The sequence below is a fragment of the Rhineura floridana genome, chromosome 1, assembly GCF_030035675.1.
Source record: "Rhineura floridana isolate rRhiFlo1 chromosome 1, rRhiFlo1.hap2, whole genome shotgun sequence".
NCBI classification, from domain to species: domain Eukaryota; kingdom Metazoa; phylum Chordata; class Lepidosauria; order Squamata; family Rhineuridae; genus Rhineura; species Rhineura floridana.
In genome coordinates this window covers 43,502,841-43,526,304 of record NC_084480.1, presented here as the reverse complement: position 1 = coordinate 43,526,304, position 23,464 = coordinate 43,502,841, and the positions used below count along the sequence as shown (strand labels likewise).

Here is a 23,464-nt window from a genome sequence, read left to right as displayed (position 1 = left end):
CGTCATCCCGTTAGGGAAACCGCGGCCGCCATCTTCGTTAAGGGCAATGGTAAAAGACAGCAGAAAGGTACGTGGGGGCATGGGCATGCGTGTGTGCGTGCGTCATGTGCACACGCATGCACACACGCACACACACGCCGGAGGCCAGGGCAAGCTGATGCCCAAGGGCTCTGGCATTCCTGGAGCCGGCCCTGGTCACGAAGGTTAACCCACATCGGGTGACTTTCATTCCTGTAGTTCTGTACAGATTGCACCTGGAAGAGGATGCTAAGCTTGCCTTGAAGTGCCCAAGCAAATATTATGATGTGTTGCCAAGACTGGTGTATCGCCAAGCAGGTGTAGGTGACCTTTGCAGATTACCTCTCAAATGCTATATTGTGGGATGCTGTATGTTGAAGCCCCTTCCCTATGCAGTGGAGAGGGTTAAATATTGCATCTTTATTATAGGGAGGGCATGTCTAGACTTGTCCTGGGTGGTCCCCTTCCTATTCCACTGAGACTGGTAAGCTCTCATGAGTGGAACGTTCCACCTGTATTAAGTCACTCCACTGTCCAGGAGGCAAGCAGGCATGCAGGTGCTGATCCCTCTGAGGGAAGAATCAGGCAGACTACAACCAGCAGCCTGTCACACCAGACAGGGAGGTGAGCTGAGAGCTGCTGGGAGGAGAGGGGGGTGAGGAGGACAGACACACACACACAGCAGGTCACAACAGCCACCTGCTCTAGCCAGTAGTAGAGGCCTCTCCCAGAGGTGACACAGTGGCAGGCACCTACCTTCAGGGGAGCTCCTAAAGACTGCAGAAGGCATGTGAGATGTTGATGCTTTTTTGTGTGTGTATGCTGTGTTGTGGAATTTTTTTCTTAATGGAGTCCTTGTCCAGGAAACGACACTGAGGCAGGTTGAAGCTTACAGCTGTTTACTATACTTACAGTTGTAAGGAGTCCCTACTAGCATGTGCTATGGTGGAAGTCTGCCTTCTTCCCCAAACTGAGGGTCTTTTATAGGTTTTTACAATGTACAGTCATGTGTCCCAAGGTACCCAATAAGGGGCTTTACCTGTTTCCCGCTCCCACCTGGCTCCGTGATTCGTCAGGTAATTCTCCATTAAGAGGAAGTATGAATGCACATACTCATCTTTTGTCTGCCCCATCCTGTCGCAACATCCATCCCCTTCCACCTTATTTACATACTAATACCAGCGACCCCTGAGAGTGGAATTTTCCACTTCAGCTGAGCAATAAATGTTGCTAGACTGTTTACCTCTTGTTGTTTTAATGGCCTAACTGGGATTTACGAACTGACTGCCTCTAACCATTGAATTGGCAGTAACTCTGGCCCCAGGGCTAGCACCCTGTGGTATTACATATGAGAAACCACTTGGCTCCTTCAGAAAGGCCTCTCTTGTTCCAAGTTTAGGATCACATGATTTTCTCCTCTAAGGCAGTGTATAAATAAGTTTTTAACCAGACTATCAGCATTCATATTAGCTGTCTTGACAAAGATGGCACCTTTCTCCAGTATGTGGTATGATTGTCCACTAGATGGCAATACTGCATGAGCTTCAACACTGAATATTGGTGTTTTTTTTAAAAAAGCCTGCTTGTAAGACACTGACATTTCAATTATAAAGAACCATAAGCAACTTTTTCATTTTAATGTCCATTTCAGTTGTATGCATGTGTCACTTCACTATAAGATACAGTAAGATTTACGTTTCTAGTTATTTCAGACACCAGAGTTTTGGAACTGCTGGTTTTAATAGAAAGTGTTATGGAAATTCAGTTTTATTCCCGAGGGAAACATAAATGTGGCCCATGATTTGGTTCTTGGCTAAGGACCTACTACACTGACTTATTGTAACTCTTGCAAACACATTGTAACCCTCTGTGGTATCCTTTTAGTGTTGCGAGGATGGAGTCCAACCTGAGGTGGCTTTGCCTTTCAGAAAGCCATTCCTAATGGGAAGTGGGCAAAGACACTATTGTGGTGATCCTTTTTTGATAATGAGTAGCTGAGACTGTATATGGGAGGAAGGCAAAAAACTTCATTTATTAGCATTCACATTTGCACTTCCATTCACTCCCTATTCTCTCTTATAATCAGGTTTGTAGTAATCAGGGGTTGTGGGGGGTTGTAGACCTGTCACTTTTTTGGGAGCAGGGTCCCAGCCAGGTCCCTGTGTATGAGCCAATCCTCATGAAAAGGGAGAGTGTTAGCCACACAGAAGAGTCATTGTCCTTTGTGCTGACTGGAGCAATCAGAGTGAAAGGAGGTGTGTCAGCCACTGAGAAGACTCTTCTCAGTAGCTAATAACAGCCTCCCGTTTCATGCCGATTGGCTCCTAGGGACCTCTGTTGTAGTGGAATGTGGCCACACGATGATAGAGAGAGCAACGGAGGTGAGGGAAAGTGGGAAAGGGTGTGGCTGTGAGGCAGTGTGGCATGACTATCATGAGGGGACCCTGCAATTTTGAATTTGCCAGTACATTTCTGCTTATACGACCCAGTTCATTGCCAGCTTGGACTAGTCAGGGATGTGGAGCTGCTGATGTGAAGCTGCTGTAAAAGAAGGGCTCTCACTTGTTCAGATATTGGGTGCTGACCTTATCCTCTTCTCCTTTTTGCTAAAAACTGTCCTTTGAACCTTTGCCTTCTTTGTTCCCTTGTTCTGTTTTTTACATGCCCTTTTCTCATAGCTGTCCTTAGCCTTTGGTCTTTAGTCTAGGGGAAATTATGCCAGATTAGCTAATCTTCAACCATCAGCAAGCTGTGGTAACAGCTATAAGAAGTCCAAATTAGACCAGCTCCACTGTGCTGGAGAACAGTTTAAACAAAGTTTAACTGTTCCCTAATCTAAATCCCCTACGCACTCTGATATTTTGACTGCTACTTTCCCCCCAGTAACGCAAACCAAAGTCTAGAAGGGACAATTTAGATTGGGAGCATGGCAGAGATGAAAAAGAGTTAACCTCAGCACCATGGCACCAGTCCAATTCCCCTCCACCCCTCGCTGGCTGCTTAAGGAAATCCAGTAATGCATTTTGCACGTCTCATCTTATTTGGCCCAGAGAGATTATGTGCAAGTACTTTGAAAACTCTTATGTGCTACATATATCATTACTGGGTTGGATCCAATCATACTTACAGGAGACCCAATGAAATCTGTGGGACCTAACCTAATCATACCAAATCTGATCCAACCCATATAAGAAAATTCACCTGAGAAAGGTCTGAATATAACTGATGTAGTTACACAAATTCCTAGGTGAAAGAATGCGTGAAAACTTTATGTGTGTCATTCTGGGTTTCTTTGAGGAAGTTAGTTATTAACTTGAAGTTATCCAGCAAATTAAGCCTTAGCTAGCCAACATAAAGCATAAAAGACCTTAGCAGAATCTTCTTTATTTGTTAGATTTATCTATAATACGGAAAAAACTTGCAGTTTAAGAATGTACCTATAGCCCACAGCTATCTCTATCAAACTTTAAAAAGCAGGGAAATTGGGCAGCTATAGTGAATGCACCAGGGGAGCAGGAGACCTGACCTCCCCTCTGAGATATTGTACTGCCCTACAAAGTTGTCAAAATGCAAACACCATTTGGGTTTGTCTTTCACAGTCCAGTCCACTTGCTGTGTAGCTTGGAAGAATTGGGTAACATGGGCCTCTGGGGAGGGCAGCTATGAGAGAACTAGAAATGGTTATCAAATGCAAAGATGTATCACTGAACACTAAAGTCAGGATCATTCAGACCATGGTATTCCTGATCTCTATGTATGGATGTGAGAAAAGTGTTGAACAGTGAAAATAGTGGGTAACAGAAAAATCAAGTCATTTGAAATGTGGTGTTGGAGGAGAGCTTTGCGAACACCATGAACCGCCCAAAAGACCAATAATTGGGTGTTAGAACGAATTAAACCAGAACTATCATTAGAAGCTAAAATGATGAAACTGAGGATATCATACTTTGGACACATAATGAGAAGACATGATTCACTAGAAAAGACAATAATGCTGGGAAAAACTGAAGGGAGTAGAAAAAGAGGAAGGCCAAACAAGAGATGGATTGACTCCATAAAGGAAGCCACAGACCTGACCTTTCAAGATCTGAACAGGGTGGTTTATAATAGATGCTATTGGAAGTCGCTGATTCATAGGGTTGCCATAAATTGAAATCAACTTGAAGGCACATAACAACAATATATCACACTTCATCACTTTTGTCATCCAAGGGAGTGTAACATCAATTTAAAAGCTGTAACAGAAGCTAAAAGATAACAACAAACAGTAAAATATTATATAAAAGAGCAGGCAACAGTAGTTATCAAGATTGTCCTAACATAATTACTGCAGCAAATGCCAAAACCTTCTCCAGCAACCTCACTGCAGCATATACATACAACAGAGTATCTTCCATCAGTCTCTACCAAAAGCATGGGAGAATACAAAATATTGTCACCTGGTGCTGAAAGATAGCTAAGTATGACACCAATATTTCAGAAGGGAGGGAATTACATAGCTGGAGTGCTATCACAGAGAAGGCTCTATCTGTGTCTCACTCTTTGGTGGAACCACAAGAAGAGCCTCTCCTGCAGAACTTAATACCTGGGAAGTAAAATGCTAGTTATAGAATTATAGATATCCAGGGCAACACCTTCAGAATTGGTGTAATATGACTTTGCCTTATTATCTGACTCAAGTTTCTGGCAGTGACATTTTTCTCCATTTGCAGTTTCCAGACTTTCTTCAAGAGTAGTCCCCTATTAAACACATTACAGTAATCTATCCTGAAGGTTAACAAGGTATTGATAATGGTGGCTAGTCTATCCCGATCCGGGAATGGCTGTAGCTGTTGAACCAGCCAGAGCTGGAAAAAGTTGCTGTGTGCCACTGGTGCCACCTGGGCCTTCCATGATCTTGTTGGATCTGGTATCACCCCTCCCTCCGCTACAAACCTGTTCCTTTAAAAAGAGTGTAACCCTTAACTAGAACAGGCTGTTTCTCCAGGTTCAAGTCATGAGAACTGCCCAACAGTAGCATATCCATCTTGTTAAGATTCAGGTTCAGCCTTCTGGGCTCCTGCTAGGAGGAAGGTTCGGCTATGGGGAGGTATATAAATGTAATAAATAAATATAAATCAAATAATAAATAAATACTGACCATCATCCATCACTGCCTTCAGACACTGGTCCAATCCTTGCACTGCCTCACCTGATTGTGATGACAAGGAGAAATAGAGCTGGGTGCCATCCATATACTGGCAGCACCATGTTCTAAAAACCCCTAAAAGAGATGGCCATCATTCTCTCGAACACCTTTCCCCAATTTTGCAACCAGGTGATAGTCACATGTCTCCAAGTCCAAGGAAGGCCTCTTAAGGAGGGATGGCAGTATCACCTCCTTTAAGGTCTCCAGTACTACCCCATCCTACGAGGAAGCATTTACCACTTCCTGGACCCACTCTTTCTACCTCTTATAAGCCCAAAAGCACAAATGGTCAGGTAAGACTCATTCAAATATCTTGTCCACATCCGCAGGCCACTAAGGCCACTAAAACTGATCCCAGATAATGGTGTTATCAGAATGGTGTCTCCAGATCCATATAAGCAGTGGCAAAAAGGTGACTGTGAGCAACTTAAGCGCCTTGCACACTTGTCACAGCAGGTCTCCTAGGGTTCTCCTTCTAATTTTAGACATAACTGCCCCAGCTGCTTGAGAGAGGAGTAAGCTCTCTTCACCATCTCCACCAGAGGCAGACAAAATTATGCAGTCTCACCTGTGAGATTTGTGTTACTTGAGATTTGTTCCACTGTTGCTCCAGCTCTTGTCTATCCTGCTTCAGTGCCTCAAGATACCCTATAAGCCAGACTCACTCAGCCACAAACATTTGGAATTGGCCATGTTCTCATTTGTCCTGCTTTGCACAAAAGGAGTATAGAGAAAATGCTCATCGGTGGAAATTGAGTTGGCTTGTACTTCTATCTGAGCATGTTGGGAGCATTTGTGACTAGCACTGGAGCACTGAAGCAGATAACAGTACCACAGGTATTTCATTCCACATACTGAAATTTCCTGATTTAAATGGGAAATACTTTTTTTAAAAAAAAATCAAGACAAAATTTGAAAATGACTATACCAATAGACCCAACCCCACCTTGTAATTTTATCTGCCCCTTCTCACAAATGCTGACTTTGGCTTCCTCCAGTCAAAATGAGAGGCATCTCCTCCTCCAGTTCTGCTTTGTGAAACATGAACCTTCTAACCTTCTGAAACAGGGGAGTGCCTGGCACTTGCAGTGTGAGATTATTTCAGCATAATTAAGAAAACTTGTCAGCATGAGTCTGGCTGCATCCTACAGGCTACGGGACTAAGCATGCATGTCCTTGGCAACCAGGAAGTCCAGATGTCTTTATCTTCTTGGGCAATGAGATAGATTCTGTCCAGATGGTGTCTTGATTGCTTCAAACTCAATTGATTGAATTAGTGGAGCTGCTATCTGTTCAGCAGTTTAGATGCTCAGGACTCCCATTCATTGTCGTCGCATTAGACTTTGTTTGCTAAATGCCTGGTAGGAGGGCAGATCAATAACTAACAACTCTGTAGCATTTCTAAGTGTGTGTATTTAACAACCCAGCCCTGGCCTCCAGAACATGTTCATATGGTTCCTGCTGACCTTGATGTGGGTGGGCAGATACATCTGGTGCTCGTGAAACAGAAGGCTCTCACTGCCTGCTTTGCATTTCAGCCTCATTTAACCACATCCTCTGTGCAAAACCCAAAGGGCCTTGGTAACACCTGCCATTAGGCCACCATGCCGGAGATCAGCTCAGCAACCTCCAGACTATAAGGCATTTACAGCAGTACTGTAAAGAGGCTTCTTTAAAACGACTACACAGCAGAACCTGCTTCTTGGTCTAGAGACAGTTTTTGTTTATCTCAAGAGTTACAAAACAGACCTTTAAATATCCCAGCAGTCAGATTACTTTTCTTGTCACAATAGAAGTGGTCACACGCAAAACATCATTCATATCCTAGCTTCCCTTGTACTGAATTAGCAGGAGATGATGGATTCTGCTCTCAGTCACAGGCAAAGCAATGGTCACATTGAACAGGGAAAATAAAGGAAGAGGGCTAATACTGAGAGGAGGAGGAAGAGAATTTGTGCCTTGCTAGATCCTCCGTGGCGCAGAGTGGTAAATGGCGGTAACACAGCCGAAGCTCTGCTCACAGCCGGAGTTCGATTGCAACGGAAGGAGGAAGTCGAATCTCCGGTAAAAGGGGTCGAGGTCCACTCAGCCTTCCATCCATCCGTGGTCGGTAAAATGAGTACCCGGCATATGCTGGGGGGTAAAGAAAGGCCGGGGATGGAACTGGCAATCCCACCCCATATATATGGTCTGCCTAGTAAATGTCACAAGACGTCACCCTAAGAGTCGGAAATGACTCGCACTACAAGTGCGGGGACACCTTTACCTTAGATCACACTATGCATACTTGCTCCGCAGATTGCTGAGAGAGATTCCCCTCAAAAAAAAAGGGGGGAGAGACTATTTCTTGACTAAATCTTATCTTAATAAAGCATATTGATTTTAACAAAAGCATTTGATACCAGCTTCAGAGAAAACTGGAGCATTGATAGAAGCAGATAAATTAATCTATGCAATCAGAATTTTTTATGATGTAAGAATATGCCCACTAGGATTAGACCAATGCTTCAGCAAATGGCCTGATTTAGTGACTGCTGCAAGGCAAGGCAGTGGGCTATTGGCAATCCCATTCCTCTGAGTAATTGAACAGGATATGAAGTGGGCAACACAAAGTGCCCAGGAGAGCATAAAATGGGATAATGGAGAAAAACTAAGAGACCTTGAACTTACTGATAAAAATCACTTTATTTTAAGTGCATTGTGGAATGAAATGAGAATATGCCCTTGCCACAAGGGGAGCAACAAAACTTGGATTAATAATGGATACAGTTTAAACAAATTAGGCAGCCTGTCAAAGGCACAAACAGCATCTGAAATAGGGAGAAGGGCAAAAACATGCAGTGAGGATTGTGTGTGTGTGTGTAAATTGAGAAAAGGAGATGGTAGATTAGGAAATGTGACCAACATCTAGGAAAGTAGGCTTTAAACTGGTGGTTGTGGTAGTTCTGAACAAGTGAGATCATGGGAGCATGGGATTCCAGGAACCTTTTAGAATAATGGAATTTCCCATCCAAGCACTGACCAGTCCTGACCCTGCTGGCCTCATGTGACTTCAGACCATAGCCTATTAGAAGGAACCTGTTTCTCCTTTGCACATCAGCACCGTACACAGTGACAAGACAGACTTCTTGTGAAGTACGAAGGTAATTTTCTGTCTCAAGATTCAACCTTTTCCATAAATTGCTGCTTCTTTGAACTATTCCTGTGCTCCCCATTTCAGTGACCATATAACCCCTCTTACAGCTTGATCCTGTACACATTCTTGAAATGCCGCAATGCAAATAGTCATTACCACAACAGCAAATAAAACAGCTTGCTATACTTAGAAACTGGGACAAAGATATCTCCACATGCCATAAAATCACCTCTCATATACACGAACCTGCCTATCCACTTAGGTCAGCCTTTCCCAACCAGTGTGCCTCCAGATGTTGTTGGACCACAATTCCCATATTTCCTGACCATTGGCAATGCTGGCTGAGGCTGATGGGAGTTGTTGTCAGCTCTACACTGCATCAGCAGTGTCAGGGGGGGCTGGAAATTCCTGGGTCTTTGGCAGGGAAGGAAAGTCCTTAGCCAGCAGTCGGTTTGTAAATCTGCCAGGCCTATCCGAAGCGTACTTGCCGAGTCAGAAGTCCAGAAGCGAGGTCAGTGGAGGTCCGGGATCAATTGCCAAGGAGGTCAGTCAAAGAGATGCTGCAGGGAAACTAGGTCTACACAAAGCCACGCCTGATGTTGCAGTCAGCAACAAGCTGCAGCCAAGGTGTGCCTTATAAAGAGCAGGATGGACAGCAGGTGTGAGCCCTCAGCGTTTGGGCCTTAAGGAGACAGGCCTGCCTCTCTTCTGCCTGACCTTCTGCTGTCTACGTTCTGCAGGTGAGGGGGGAGTATCCTGTTCACTGTCTGTGTCTGGCTGCAGGGCCTCTGCTGTCCCTGGGGTGCTCTGCTGGATTCTCAGGAGGCTCCTCCGTGTCTCCTGCTGCTCCTGGGTCTGCTGCTGTTACTCCCGAGTCGTCCTCATCTGAGGAGTCCTCTGATGGGGCCATGACAGTTGTGGTCCAACAACATCTGGAGGCACACTGGTTGGGAAAGGCTGACTTAGGTCATCAGGAGAGTTCTTCATGCATGACACCACCATCAGAGGCGCTATTATTTTTTCTGTGGTACTGCCCAAATTGTGGAACTTCCTAAATGGTGGAACTTCCTGTGCTGGGCGATCTATTTGGCTCCTATCTTGGCAATGTTTTTAAGCCCCCGGAAAACTTTAAAAAAAGATTTCAACAGGTCTGTTGCCTGGATAGTGTTTGATTTACATGGCTTGTTTTTTAAAAAATTATTGTGTTCAATTGTTTTTAATATTTGAGTTGTAAGCCACTTTTGGGCAGCTCATGTGAGGTATAAAAGCTTTAGAATAACCAAAAACAAAAAAACCCAAATCATAAATAGAATAAAATAAAAGATGCCATAGCAGTAATGGGCCATGCACAGCAAAGTGGAAAAAGTGTATTGATTTACAACATTTGGTCTAGGGTTGGTTCCCAACAGTGGCATGAGATAAGTTGTCTCCTTACATAAGTACTAGGATAGGAACATAAGAAGCTGCCATATATTGAATCACACCATTGGTCCATCTAGCTCAGTGTTGCCTACGCTGACTGGCAGTGGCTCTTTAGGATTTCAGACAGAGAGTCTCTCCCAGCCCTACCTGGAGATGCCAGGGATTGACCTTGGGGTCTTCTGTGTGCATAGCAGATGCTCTGTCACTGAGCTGCAGCCCTTCCCCATGTCCAGTCCTCTGAGCCACTGTTTCAGCACCACATCACACAGAATTAATGCTGGACGATTTGATTTCTCCACATCCCACTTCGAATTTTAAAAAAATGGTTCTTCTGTAAATCTCAGGGTTCCTCAGTGTCTGCTGATACCTTCTTCTGATGCATGGGTGATGGAATTTTGGGTACATAAGCAACAGCACTAACCCCTGAATATTGGAAATAGAAGGAATTATATTCCAAAGAAATGACACACACTAGATTTTGAAGATTTCAGTGACACCACTTGGAATGTTCCTCTGATGAAGAAGCACTTGGAATGTTCCTCTGATGCTTCACTTGGAATGTTCCTCTGATGAAGAAGCACAGTCCATGAATGGCTCTTCAACCTGTGAATGCAGCAAGGGAAACTGACCACAGGGACCAAATCCTCTTTTCACATCTGTATTTTCCAACAGTTCAAGCAGAATTGGCCAGGGTGGTGCAAAGATTTAGGAGGAAGGCAAAAAGAAGGAACTGAAAAAGTTAACTATAGTGGCACATAAAAAACCTGGCTTCAAAAGGAAAGTTCTTTTTTACCATTATGACTGTTTCATTTCTCAGATCTCCAGTTTAACAAAACTTTCTAAACCCCATTCTAAAAAATTATTTTTCATCTGGCTTCCATTCCTGCAGTTTGTCTGTGTGGAGAATCTAATAAAACTCCTTAATGGCCTGGTACACGTACTGCTGGGTTCTGATGGGGCTTTTAGGTGTTAGCTGTGAAGTAACCAAGCCAGCAGATATGATGTGCACTGAGGTAAGTGATAACTTATTTGTCTCTCTATTGGGGGAAAAACATCTTCAAGAGAGAATCAATAATTAATCTGTAGGAGTAAATACTTGCATGCTAACATCATGTTTCTTTTAAAGAGATAAAAGAATTGCCATAGGTGGGACAAAAATATCAGATAATGGTGTGCCTTTTAAATACATTCACCAAAACTGGCTATAGACAGGGAACTGTTTTTCTAGACCTGAAAGATCCTTTCTTGCCCAAAAGCAAGCAGACTTTGACCTCAAATTAACAGCGATAAACTTCTGCCTTTCCAGTGGGACTTAAAAGCACAGTCTTATGCATGTTTACTTAGAAGCATGCATCTCAGTGTTTAATGGAGTTTATTCTCTTGTAAGTGTATTTACAATTTCAGCCTTCTAGCATCCTATGCAGCTTTACTGTGTTCAATGGTGCAGTGTTCAATAGTGCTTACTCCCTAGTAAATGTATTTAGGATTTCAGCCTATGGATGCAATCCTGTATACAATTATCTGGGAGTCACTCATGCACGGTTACTTTAGGTGAATCAGATCCACTACTGTCTATTGCACCAAAGATTTAGGCACATCTCCCATAGGCAGTTATACAGCACATCCTATCAAGAACTGAAACAAAAAGGATAAGCCTATAGCTCTTGTCTCTAATTGTGGCCAAGAAATTTAAAACAGACATGTAGAAATGAGAAGCAATAACAGTTTATATAACCCATTTTTGAGGTAGTGTACACATTTTGCAGATTCTCTCTCTCTCTGTGTGTGTGTGTGAGCATGGACATTTTGCTGGAACCAGAGGGGGTTGTAATGAAACAGACCACTGGTGCCTTTAATCTGTGTGCAGCAGGGGCTTCAGAACAGGTGCTTTGCTTTATAAGCAGTTTAAATGCACCTAATTTTTGTAGAACTAGACCTTGGGGTGAGGTTTTTCTTTTTAGAACTCTTTCTGCTGGAAGCAGTAATGTCCATTATAGGCGTAGCAGGGAAGACTATTCACATTTACCCTAGAAGCTAAATATTACTTTCAGCCTTTTACCTTATCAAGCAATTGCTTTCTTGATATGTAGACAGTGCAAAAGGAAGATTTGGTTAGTGCATTTGCACGTTTTCAAAATTCATTTAAAGAGGTGGCATTTATCTATACAATTGCTGGAAAAATACTGTAGTAACTGTACTTCAAATCCAGAATATCTCTAAATGGAAATAGCTGAACCAGCAGATGCAACATTAAACAGGGGTCTGTTAACATCAACTCCAGGAAATGGAGTTTTAGGCTGTTTGGAAGCCCACTTTGAATTGTTTGCAAGGCACTTCAAGGGTAAAGTTGCTTGCTTCCATAGCAATTTTGATGCCCCATCTACATCCACTGTGGTCCCCTGTGAGGTATCCAGTGCAATGTCTGCCGCAACCTCTTGGGATCAGCTTCAGTTGATTCAGCCTGATGACATGGACAAGGTGCTTGTGACAATGCAAACCTTGCCCTTTTTGGCTTATTAAAGCTTGCCAAGGGGGTATGAGTGAGTGGATCCAGGGTGTGATTGACACTTCTTTGTAAGAGGGAGTGGTCCCAGCCACCCTGAAAGAGACGGTGATCTGACTGCTTCTCAAAAAGCCCACCCTGGACCCATTGGTTTCTGATAACTACTGCCTGGTTGCAAATACGCCCTTTTTAGGGAAGGTGATTGAGAGGGTTGTGGCGCAGCAATTGCAAGTACTCTTGTATGAAACAGATTATCTTGACCCATCCCAGTCTGGGTTCAGGAGTGGTTACAGGACTGCGTCAGCCTTGGTTGCACTGATGGATGACCTTTATTGGGAGGATAGAAGGAGTGCGACCCTGTTATTCTTACTTGATCCCTCAGTGGCTTTTGATAGCATTGGCCATAGTATCCTTCTGAGTTGACTTGGTGAGATGGATATCAGAGACACTGTTCTACAGTGGTTCCAATCCTATCTCCAGGGTCATTTTCAGAGAGTAGCATTGGGCGATTGTTTTTTATGCTGCTAAAAATTATGCTGTGGGACACCACATCTTGTCCCAATGCTGTTTAATATCTATATGAAGCTCTTGAGAGCAGGAATCAGGAGATTTGGGGCAATGTATCAATGTTACGCTGATATACTCTAACTATCTTCAACATCTGAATCAGGGGAGGCCGTGCAAGCTCTGGACCAGTGCCTGGACTCGGTGGTGGGCTGGATGAGGGCCAATAAATTAAGTCTGAATCCTAGCAAGACAGAGGCATTGTGGGTTGGTGGTTCCACAGTTCGGATAATTGGTCAGTTACATGCTTTGGATGGGGCCGTTCTCCCTGTGAAAGAGCAGGTTCGTAGTCTGGGGGTGCTCCTGGATCCATCTTTGTCACTACAGCCCCAGGTGACCTCAGTGGCTATGAGTGCCTTCTACCAACTTTGGTTAGTAAGACATCTGCGGCTGTTTCTGGACCAGGATAGCCTGGCCACTGTTGTCCATGCACTGGTAACCTCCAGTATGGATTACTATAATGCGATCTATAACTGCCCTTGAGGTAAGTCCAGAAATTGCATCTGGTGCAAAATGCAGCAACACGACTGTTCACTGGGGCAGGGTATCACCAACATGGCACCCTGCTGCTGAAAGAATTGCACTGGCTGCCCATTGGCTACCGGGCCAAGTTCAAGGTTCTACTTCTAGTCTACAAAGCCCTACACAGCTTGGGACCAGGATACCTGAAATATTGTCTTGATCACTGTGCTCCACAGGTGAGAGCCTACGGCAGATACCATCTTATCAGGAGGTCCATTCCGTACAACAGAGGAAGTGGACCTTTAGTGTTGTGGTACCGGCACTTTGTAACTCCCTCTCCTTAAATATTAGACAGGCGCCATCTCTGTTATCTTTCCAGTGCCTTCCTCTTTTAACAAGCCTTTTAATTACAGACCTTTTCCCAGTCTGCATCTGTGGTAGAATTGCTTTTTAAGATATTTTTAAAGTTGTTTTTTAAACATGCTTTTAAGATGTTTTGTTTAAATATGTTTTTAAAGATGTTTTGCTTTAGTATACTTTAAAGTTTTTGTGTTTAAGATGTTTTAAAGTGCTTTTAGTATTTTTGCTGGCCACCCTGGGCTCCTTCTTGGAGTAAGGGCAGGATAGAAATTTAATAAATAAATGAATGAATAAAAACAAATATATTTGTGCGTACTCTGGTTTTTCTCACTGGATAAAATTATTTTCATCCCATTGTTCTTCCATTATAAAATAGCTGCATGGTAAAAAAAGAATACTAATCCTTTCATATAACTTCCTCCTGTCAATCACTATGCTGTTAGTTGAGAGTCTCCTGCAGACACCATTCATCAGGAGATCCTTTCCACACTATGTAGGAAATGGACCTTTAGTGTTGTGGCACCGACCCTCCCCTTAAATATTAGACAGGCAACATCTCTGTTATTTTTTCAGCTCCTACTGAAGACCTTCTTCTTTCAACAAGCCTTTTAAGTAGAAACTTTATCCAAGCCTGCATCTATGTTGGAATTGTTTTTCAGATCTTTTTAAGGATCTTTTAAAAAATATTTTAAAGATATTTTAAGATGTTCTGTTTTTAAGATGTTTAAGATGCTTTGTACTTAAAATGTTTTATAGATGTTTTTAGTGTTTTATTGTTTGTTTGCTGCCCTTGGCTCCTTCTGGGAGGAAGGACAGGATATAGATTTAATAATAAATAACATCATATTAGGGAAATCTGCTTTGCAAAAAATGTGTATATTAGGCAACATTGTATACAAAAGTTACTCTTAGGAGAAATTCACACTAAAATTTTGATCAATTTTCATGAGGCCTTCTAAAAAACAAAATTGCAAATTGCTGCAGAAATGCGGAGAACTTATTTAAGATTGGAAAAATGAGAAACTGAGAGAAGCCCAAATTGCCATATTTACTCATCTCACCCACCTCTTTCAGGAAGAAGACTCCAAATCAAAATGGAAGTGACACTCAAAGCATAATGCTATAAAGTCCCAATGAGATAGAAGAATGCAGCCTCAGTCATTTGATAGTTTTTCCTAAGGTGTTGTTGTTGTTACCCAAAGCAGCTGCAAAAGCTGCAATCTGGACTTGATGTTTTGGGGGAGGGTGTCTCTTATCACATTTCTGCAGAGATATTTTCTTACAGATATGAATAATGTCTGTATCCACACACACACACACACAGCTTAAAAAGCAGCTCCCAGAGGGAGCAGTTTTGATAAGAAAAATGGCCCACAGAGAAACAGAGAAGTGCCTGTCTCCTCACAAGGGTCTGGTCCAGACTGTGGCTTCCTGTGGCTACTTTGGGTAAAATATGTTTTTAAAAACCACACATTCACATGACTGAATAGTCCTGTTCAGGCATTATACCTGAACAGTGAATAATACCAACATGTAGCCAGGGGGCCACAGAGTGAGGTCCCTGCTCCACTCTCTATGTTCTTGCATTGAGCAAGAAATCCTGAAGGGGCTTCTAACCATGTTGAGCCAAATGCCCTTAGGAGCCTTTTTGTGCTTGGGAACTTTGAATTATCAGGGTTCCAGCTCTTGTTTCCCAGAGTTCCCTCAGAAAAGGGATTGATTGTTAAACTATTCTGAGGATTGTAGCTCTGTGAGGAGAATAAGAGGGTCTTCTAACAATCTATGGAACCCTTCACAAACTACAGTTCTTACGATTCTTTGGGGGAAGCCATGACCATTTAAATTGGTATAATTCTGCTTTAAATGTATAGCACAGATGGAACCAAAGTGTGTTCAGTGAATGGGCTTAGAAACTCTTTTCTGACTGACTCCCTCAATGTGAGAAGGTTGGGGCTGGCATACACAGGAACATTTTAGGACATGAGTGGGATCCCATCTTCAACTCAAAGATTTTCAGCCATGTGCAATATCTGCACATGGCTTTATAAAGCTTTATTTTTGAGCTGCCAAGCAAAATATTCAGAGCTTGTATGCATTTACAAAACAGTTGCCATAGCATCTGTATCTGGAATTGATATTTTTTATTATTACATTAACATTATACCCAACCTTTCTTCCAAGGACCTCAGATTGACACACATGGTTCTCCTCTTTCCCATTCTATATTCACAACAACCCTGTGAGGTAGATTAGGCTGCAAGATAGTGAGTGGCTCAAGATGACCCTGTGAGCTTCATGGCTCAGTGCAGATTTGAACCCTCATTTCCCAGTCCTAGTCCGACACTCTAACCACCACACTACTCTGGCTCTACCCTATAAACTAGTTTTGGATACTATATCAAAACTAATTAGTAATGTTTTATAAAATAGCATATAAAGTGCAATCTGTAGAAAACCAAATGTCATTCAGTTGCCTGCTGATTGCTGACGATGGTGGCAATGGGTCTTAAACAATTAGGCCTACTTTCGCCAACCTGGTGCCCTCCAGATGTTTTGGATGACAACTTCCAAAATATCTGGAGGGCACCAGGTTGGCAAAAACGGTACCAGGCTGTAGCAGGAAAGTTGGTTGCACCTACCAACACATAGCATACATTATACACAGAAATTGGAAAAGCTACTGTTTTGAACTACAACTCCCATCATCCCCAGCCAGCATGGCCACTGGATTGGGCTGATGGGAGTTGTAGTTCAAAAAAAGTAACTTTTCAAAGCTCTGATTATACAGGTATATTATTCACTAAAAGGCAAAAAAACTTGCAGTTTAAGAACATACCTATAGCCCACAGATATTTTTATCCAACTTTAAAAAGCAGGGAAATTGGGCAGCTATAGTGAATGCACCAGGGGAACAGGAGATCTGACCTCCTCTCTGAGATATGGTACTGCCCTACAAATTTGTCAAAATGCAAACACAATTTGGGTTGGTCTTCCACTGTCCAATCCACTTTCTGGGGGTTTTTTTGCCTATTAGTGAATTTCGCTGCTTTTTAATCCAGGACGTAAGAAATGGGATCCTGTGCGATCTTGTTGAGAATGGATTGATCATTTGCATGCTTATTGAGTTCAGTGGGATTTACTCCCCTGCAATCATGCTTAGGATAGGTGAAACTGACCACAGGGGATGGGAAGGGGAGGAGGAGGAGGAGGGAGGGGAGGAAGGGTGGAGGGGAGGAGGGGGAGGGGAGCAGGCAGGAGGGGAGGGGAGGAGGGGGAGGGGGAGGGGAGCAGGGGGAGGGGAGCAGGCAGGAGGGGAGGAGGACAGGTTTGATCATTTGCATTTTTATTGGGTTCAGTGGGATTTACTCTCATGCAATCATGCTTAGGATAGGTAAAACTGACCAGGGGGGAGGGAGGGATGGCTGGAGTGGACAGGAAAGGAGGAAGAAGGAAGAGGGGAGGGGAAGATGAAGGGAGAGGGGAAGGAGGGAAAAGCCAGGTCTGATCATTTACATGCTTATTGAGTTCAATGGGATTGACTCCTATGTAATCATGGTTGGGATAGGTAAAACTGACTACAGGGGAGGAGCAGGGGGAGGGGAGAGGGGAGTAGAAGGAGGGGGAGAGGAAGGAGGGGATTGGAGGGGGAGGGGCAAAGAAATTCTTATTGAATTCAGTGGTATTTACTCCAGAGCAATCATGCTTAGGATAGGTAAAACTGACCATGGGGGGGAGGGGGAGAGGATTGGAGGGGGAGGGGAGGGGCAAAAGGGAGGGGTAGGAGGGAGGAGAGGGGAGGGTGGGTTTGATCAGTTGCATGCTTTTTGAGTTCAATGGGATTTATTTCTGTGCAATCATGTTTGAAAATGGAAATGGACTGCCTTCAAGTGGATCCCGACGTATGGCAACCCTATGAATAGGGTTTTCATGGTAAACGGTATTCAGAGGTGGTTTTACCATTTCCTTCCTCTGAGGCTGAGAGGCAGTGACTGGCCCAAGGTCACCCAGTCAGCTTCATGGTTGTGTGGGGATTCAAACCCTGGTCTCCCAGGTCATAGTCCAACACTGACCCAGGGGACGGTCAGGGAGCATAGGAGGAGGGGGAGGGGAGGAGATTGGGTGGGTGGGCACTGGGCAAAGGTGAAGCCCCTTTCCTTTCCAAAAGAAAACCATTGTGAACAGTATCATTGCTTTTCAGGGTTTCCCCCACCTTTTTATTCTACAGCAGGCACATGTAGCCTCCCATCCAAATTTAAAACAAAGCTGTCCCTGGCCACATCCACACCAGACCTTTATTTCACTTTAGACAGTCATGGCTTCTCTCAAAGAATCTTGGGAACTGTAGTCAGTGAAGGGTGGTGAGAGCTGCTAGGAGATGTCCTGTTCCTCTCACAGAGCTTCAATCAGAGCAGCTGACTGTTAAACCACTCTGGCCACTGGAGCTCTGTCAGGGGAATAGGAGTCACCTCTCAGCACCCTTCACAAACGACACTTCCCAGGATTCTCTGAGGGAAGCCATGACTGTCTCACATGAAATCAAAGTCGGGTGTGGGTGTGGCCCCCTAAATAGGCTAGCTAAGCAGCTGTGAGTGTGGCTTTTAGACCACTGAGAGTTGGTTCTTACTGAGCATACCCAACATTATCATTCAGTTCAATGCAAGATTTATTAAATTAATTAAAAATCAGCCAGGCATTTTTTTTAACTTTTAAACTGCAGAAGATGAAGGTCAGAGTGTGGGGAAAGGTCAGTAACAGGAATGCAGGTACTCTGTGAACATGGCTGATTTTTAATGAATTTAAACAGATTATGAGAAGTCTGAGAGAGAAAAGCCCAAAAGGGCTCTGGGGTTTTTCTCTCTCTCTTTAGACTTTAAACTCTCGATTCTTTCTGACTGTTTTGTTTACCACCATGAAAATTGAGAGAGTTGTTAAGCAAGTGTTTCTGAGTTCAGGACTCTAAGTTTTGTAAGGCTTTGTTTTGAAATGAGCTTATGGGAAGCATCAGAATGGCAAACATTGCGGAATGTGAAAAATCCACGGTGGCTATAGTATACAGCCACTGTTGTGGCTATATACTAAATGGGCTAATGTAGGTGTGTCAAAAACAGAATCCTACATGTGAGGGGAAAAAAGAAACCTCAGCCTTGCCTTTATTTTGTAGTTCTTTCTAAAGTTCTTCTAAAGTTATCTTATAGTTCTTTCTTCCATTATCACCCAGACCATTTTAAAGACAAACACAGTAGTTTCTGAAAACGCCTTAGAAAGAGAGAGAAATTGCCCTAGCTGACCACTGTTAATGCCCTCATTCCAACAACTAAGGAAATGATTGTAAATATTTATATTTTGCCCTTCTCACAAAACATTGAGAGGAGGTCAGATTCGCAGGCAGAGTTCAATCTTGCCACTGGTCCAGGTTCAGACCAATTTAGAGATGGACTAATAGATGTTTTAGAAGAATACATTTTAAAAATAAAATAATAAAAATACCACGTTCTTTTAGGATGCATTGTGTCAATAGAGATGCATACTGTATGTGTGTTAATGCATGTGTGGGTCCATAAATCTGTGTGTAATTTTTACAGTTTATAGCTAACAGAAGCTACAGTTGTGAAGGTCTGGGACTGACAGAGATTCCTGGACAATTACCTCACATAACCAAAGTCCTTGATTTCAGCTTTAACTTCCTGTATTCCCTTCAACAATCAACATTCAGCAAGTTGAAAGATCTAACTTATTTAGACTTAACGAGGTATGATATTTTTCCTCACCTCTTTTTGTGTAATTTGTTGTTATTATTACTATTAAAAATTACCTACACCCTTCACCCAAAGGTCCCAGGGCGGGTTATAATAGTTTTAAAATACATAATTAAAAACAGTTAAAAACAACCTAAAGTCACAATATCACAAAAATAGAATTTTACTTCAACTTTTCAAACAGGAGGTATTTGTGGTTACAGTCAACAGCTCTACAAGCCTCAAAACCAGAACTCTCATTAGTCAAAACATGCCCTCACAAGTATTTGCACTGTGAATCAATATTTCGTAGGAAATTTGGTAATTATGGTAAATTGACATCAGCCTTTAGATAGGAACTTCACAAACTTTCAGCTATGCTATAAGGAATCCAGAGGTGTTACTTCAAAATATTGTCTGAAGTCCCATATTGCTGTGCAGTCACCTGAAAGGCAGAATAAAACATCACCAAGGCACATCAGAAGTCCAGAAATTAACAGTGCCTTCATAGAGCTTGCTTCACTACCCTGCAGTAGAGTCTTAGAGTAAGTTCTGTATGACAAACTGTGTGTATGTACACACACATGGTTTGGTTCTGATATCTATGTAAACTGACTGACATATCCAGCATCATGCACATTGATGGAAAATTGTACCTGTTCCTTCCAGGGAAGTAGCAGCACTACTCTGCTTGTAGTTGCTACTAAGGCTAGCTAGGGTGGGGATTAAGTATTTTTCACAGATGGGCACTAATGGTTCATGCTTGAACTGACAGCAAAAATGAACAAACTTACTGTACCTGTACTCTGTGAGGAACATTCTGATGAAGCAGACGCCTTGCAGTCCACAGGATTGAACCTTCTGCTCATCAGCTGGTGAGCGGAGGGTTCAAGCCTGCTGTGTGTTGCTTTGCCCCAACCCCTTGAGTTAACTTGGACAGATGGCCATGATGTCAGATGATTGACAGGTGAGTTGCCCCACCCACATGTCAAAGTTTCCCATGGGGGGACATAAACATCTGGTCCATCAGACCAAAAAAGTTCCCCACTCCTGTGCAGAAAACATTAATGTTAAGAACAAACACACACAAACAAAAAACCCAGCATGCATTGCTCCATTTCAAATAACAGCTGGGTAGTCTGAAAAGCAGTTCCTTCAATATATTACATGGCTATGCAAACATACAGCGGTGCTGAACCTGCAATTAGCAGATACTCCTGTTGATTAAAAAGGGGCCATACTATTACTTGGTTAAAATAATGGTCTGAAACTGAGATGGAGAACCTTTGGTCCTCCAGATGTTGCTGAACAACTCCCATCAGTCCCACCAAGCAAGACCAGTGGCCAGGTTTGATAGTTGAAATTCAGTAACATCTGGAAGGCCAAAGTTTCCCCACAACTGGTCTAAAATTTGTTCATGTTTACTCTTTATGAATATACATACTGATCCCTTTTACCAGTTGTCTTGTATTGTTCCCATGTCATAACCTAAACAAAAGCAGGAAATCCATTTTATTATTTCTCTACATGTATAATAATGAGATCAGAACACACAACTGTTGTGTTTTAATGCTAGAATTGTTTTTGGTGTTTTAAGGTGTCAAGTTAACTGGATATATGGTGGTGCCTTTGAAAACAATTCTCAGCTGGAGGCCATTGTCTTGACTGGAAACCATCTTCTGTTTCTGGCAGACACAGCATTCACTGGACCTTGCTGTCTGAAGCATCTTGACTTAACCCAAACAGGACTCACAAGTTTACAATTTATCCCAATGCAGGACCTAAGAAACTTGGAGATACTAATACTAAAAAACAACTACATCCAGTCACTAGCACTCCCACCAAATTTTCCCACTAGGAATCTCAAATATTTGGATTTTCAGATGAACACCATACAAAAAATATCAGCTGAAGACATAAGGGTGTTAAAGCAAGTCAGGAATCTGACACTCATTCTTATGGACAATGACATTATGCACATTGAGACCAGGGCTTTCAGTTCCATTTTTTTCTACACTTTGGACTTTGGCAGTTGTGTTAATGTTTCGGTGATCCTGGAAGGACTGCAAGATGCCAGTACTGTTGCTCTTAGGCTTGGGACTTTTTTGGATAGACATGTTCTTCCCATAACTCCTGCCATGTTGCAGGGCATCTGTGGCATCTCTGTGGACTCCGTCTATCTGCCATATCGCCATTTCCTAGACTTCTCCGCTGACACATTCCAATGTTTGGTCAAAATCAAAAAGTTGGACATAGCCCACACATCCATAACCGAACTACCCTTTGGCCTGGCTCAGATGAATATTCTGAAGAAATTAAATCTCAACAAGAATTACTTTGAGCATCTTTGCAACATCAGGTCTTCTGCTTTCCCCAACCTCACCCATCTTTACCTCAGAGGAAATCGGAATGGTTTGGATTTGGGCTCTGGATGTTTAGAATCCTTGTCAAAGCTTCAACATCTTGACTTGAGCAATAGTCAGATAAAAAGTTTTGATTGCTGTAGCAAGGAGCTCCGTGGTCTGAGCAGCTTGCAACACCTCAACTTGAGCTACAATGGCAAGCTCATGCTCCAGAATGCAGCCTTTAATGAAAGTGCTAACCTTAAGATTCTGGATCTCACTTCCACACACATTCTCACCAATGCTTCCCAAGGACCCTTCTGCAACCTGCATTTTTTGCAGATCCTGAACCTTTCTTACTCTCAAATTGATCTAAGTATCCAACACATTTTACAAGGTCTAAAGAGTCTTATTGTCTTGAATCTAAATGGAAATAGCTTTGAATCTGGGGCCATCCTGACAGACAACCTCTTTCAGCAGGCACCCAATTTAGAGGTGTTAACGTTATCTTACTGCAAATTGTTGGCTATACAAATCAAAGCATTTTCTGCCCTCAAAAAGCTCAGACATGTGGATTTGAGCCACAACAATCTTATTACATTCATTTCAGATGCGTTTTCAAATCTCAGGGACATATATCTCAATTTTGCCAATAATAGGATCCATATTATCCCACGTGATATGTTGACTAGCCTATCTGGCCAGAGTGTAATCAATTTAAGTTACAATCCACTGGAATGCACCTGTTCCAATATTGGATTATTAACTTGGTACAAGCAAAACATTGATAAAATTGAGGACTCTGAAGAGACAGTGTGCTCCAAGCCCAAATCACTAGCGGGTGCTAAGCTCTTCTCTATAAATCTGTCCTGTGGGTATAGCATTGCACAAGTAATATTGATTACCTTTGCTGTGATAACAGTAATTGTAGTGACTTTCATTTTGATCCTACATTTTTTAAAGAGAAAGTACCAACAGTTTTAAGCTCTTGGACAAGTTACAGAAGACTAACATTAAAAAAAGAAATTGGAAGATGTTTATACAGAAATTCCATTTTCTAACACTTGCTTTTTGTTCCTGTTGTTCTTTACATCAGTGCTGCACTCAGTTAACTTGATTTTGACATGAGATAGATTTGGCAAGGGAAATTATTGCAAAGTACAGAAAAAAAGAAAGCAAGATTTTATTGTGTAGTCTTGCATTGTCCATATAGAGTTCATTCTGTCTGTGGTGTATCAGGAGACCAAAATTAACTGTAGCAGAGTGCACCTGGCTCATCGCATGTATAACAGATAGGCAAAAATTTACTAGTAACTTTCCCAGGTGATCAAACTAGATCTGACTAAGAAGACTTTGCCTAAGTTTATTCATGGCAAAGCTTGGAAGTAACTAGTTACAAATAACGAATTACTTGTAATTTATTACTTTTTTGAGTAACTAGTGGGCAACTTCATTAATTTTGCTGGTAATAGGATGAGCAGTAACTTCATTACTTTTGAGCTGTAACTGTAATGTTTCCAGAGTTACTTTGGGGCGTTACTGGGGGGGGGAGCAGAGGAAGTCTTCTACTCCTCTGATTTCTGGATAAAAATCATGTGCTTCAAATTTGGCTTCTGTGCAGCATCACTTTTCCCTCGTGCTGTGTGGGTGCTTAGGAGGTGACAAGGGAGAAGGTGGAGAGCCAGACGGGGTGGAGAAAACAATTGTTTAAAAATGGACAGGAGTGGAGGGAGA

General features: G+C 42.6%; 1 protein-coding gene across 1 annotated transcript; it reads left to right on the top strand.

Annotated features, from left to right (window-relative positions):
• The first annotated feature begins 556 nt into the window (after window positions 1-556).
• CD180 (CD180 molecule) lies at window positions 557-22,714 on the top strand. Its single transcript, XM_061608622.1, has 4 exons — window positions 557-642; window positions 10,654-10,777; window positions 19,236-19,402; window positions 20,986-22,714. Exons 2-4 carry the CDS (start codon window positions 10,688-10,690, stop codon window positions 22,712-22,714), a joined length of 1,986 nt encoding a protein of 661 aa, XP_061464606.1. The 5' UTR covers window positions 557-642; window positions 10,654-10,687.
• Window positions 22,715-23,464: the final 750 nt, after the last annotated feature.

What these genes read in the sequence shown, in the direction of transcription:
- CD180 (XM_061608622.1), top strand. Translation starts at nt 10,688, where the DNA reads ATGGCCTGGTACACGTACTGCTGGGTTCTGATGGGGCTTTTAGGTGTT. An exon ending in CAGATATGATGTGCACTGAG is followed by an intron (nt 10,778 to 19,235) that starts GTAAGTGATAAC and finishes TAATTTTTACAG; the next exon opens with TTTATAGCTAACAGAAGCTA. An exon ending in ACTTATTTAGACTTAACGAG is followed by an intron (nt 19,403 to 20,985) that starts GTATGATATTTT and finishes TGGTGTTTTAAG; the next exon opens with GTGTCAAGTTAACTGGATAT.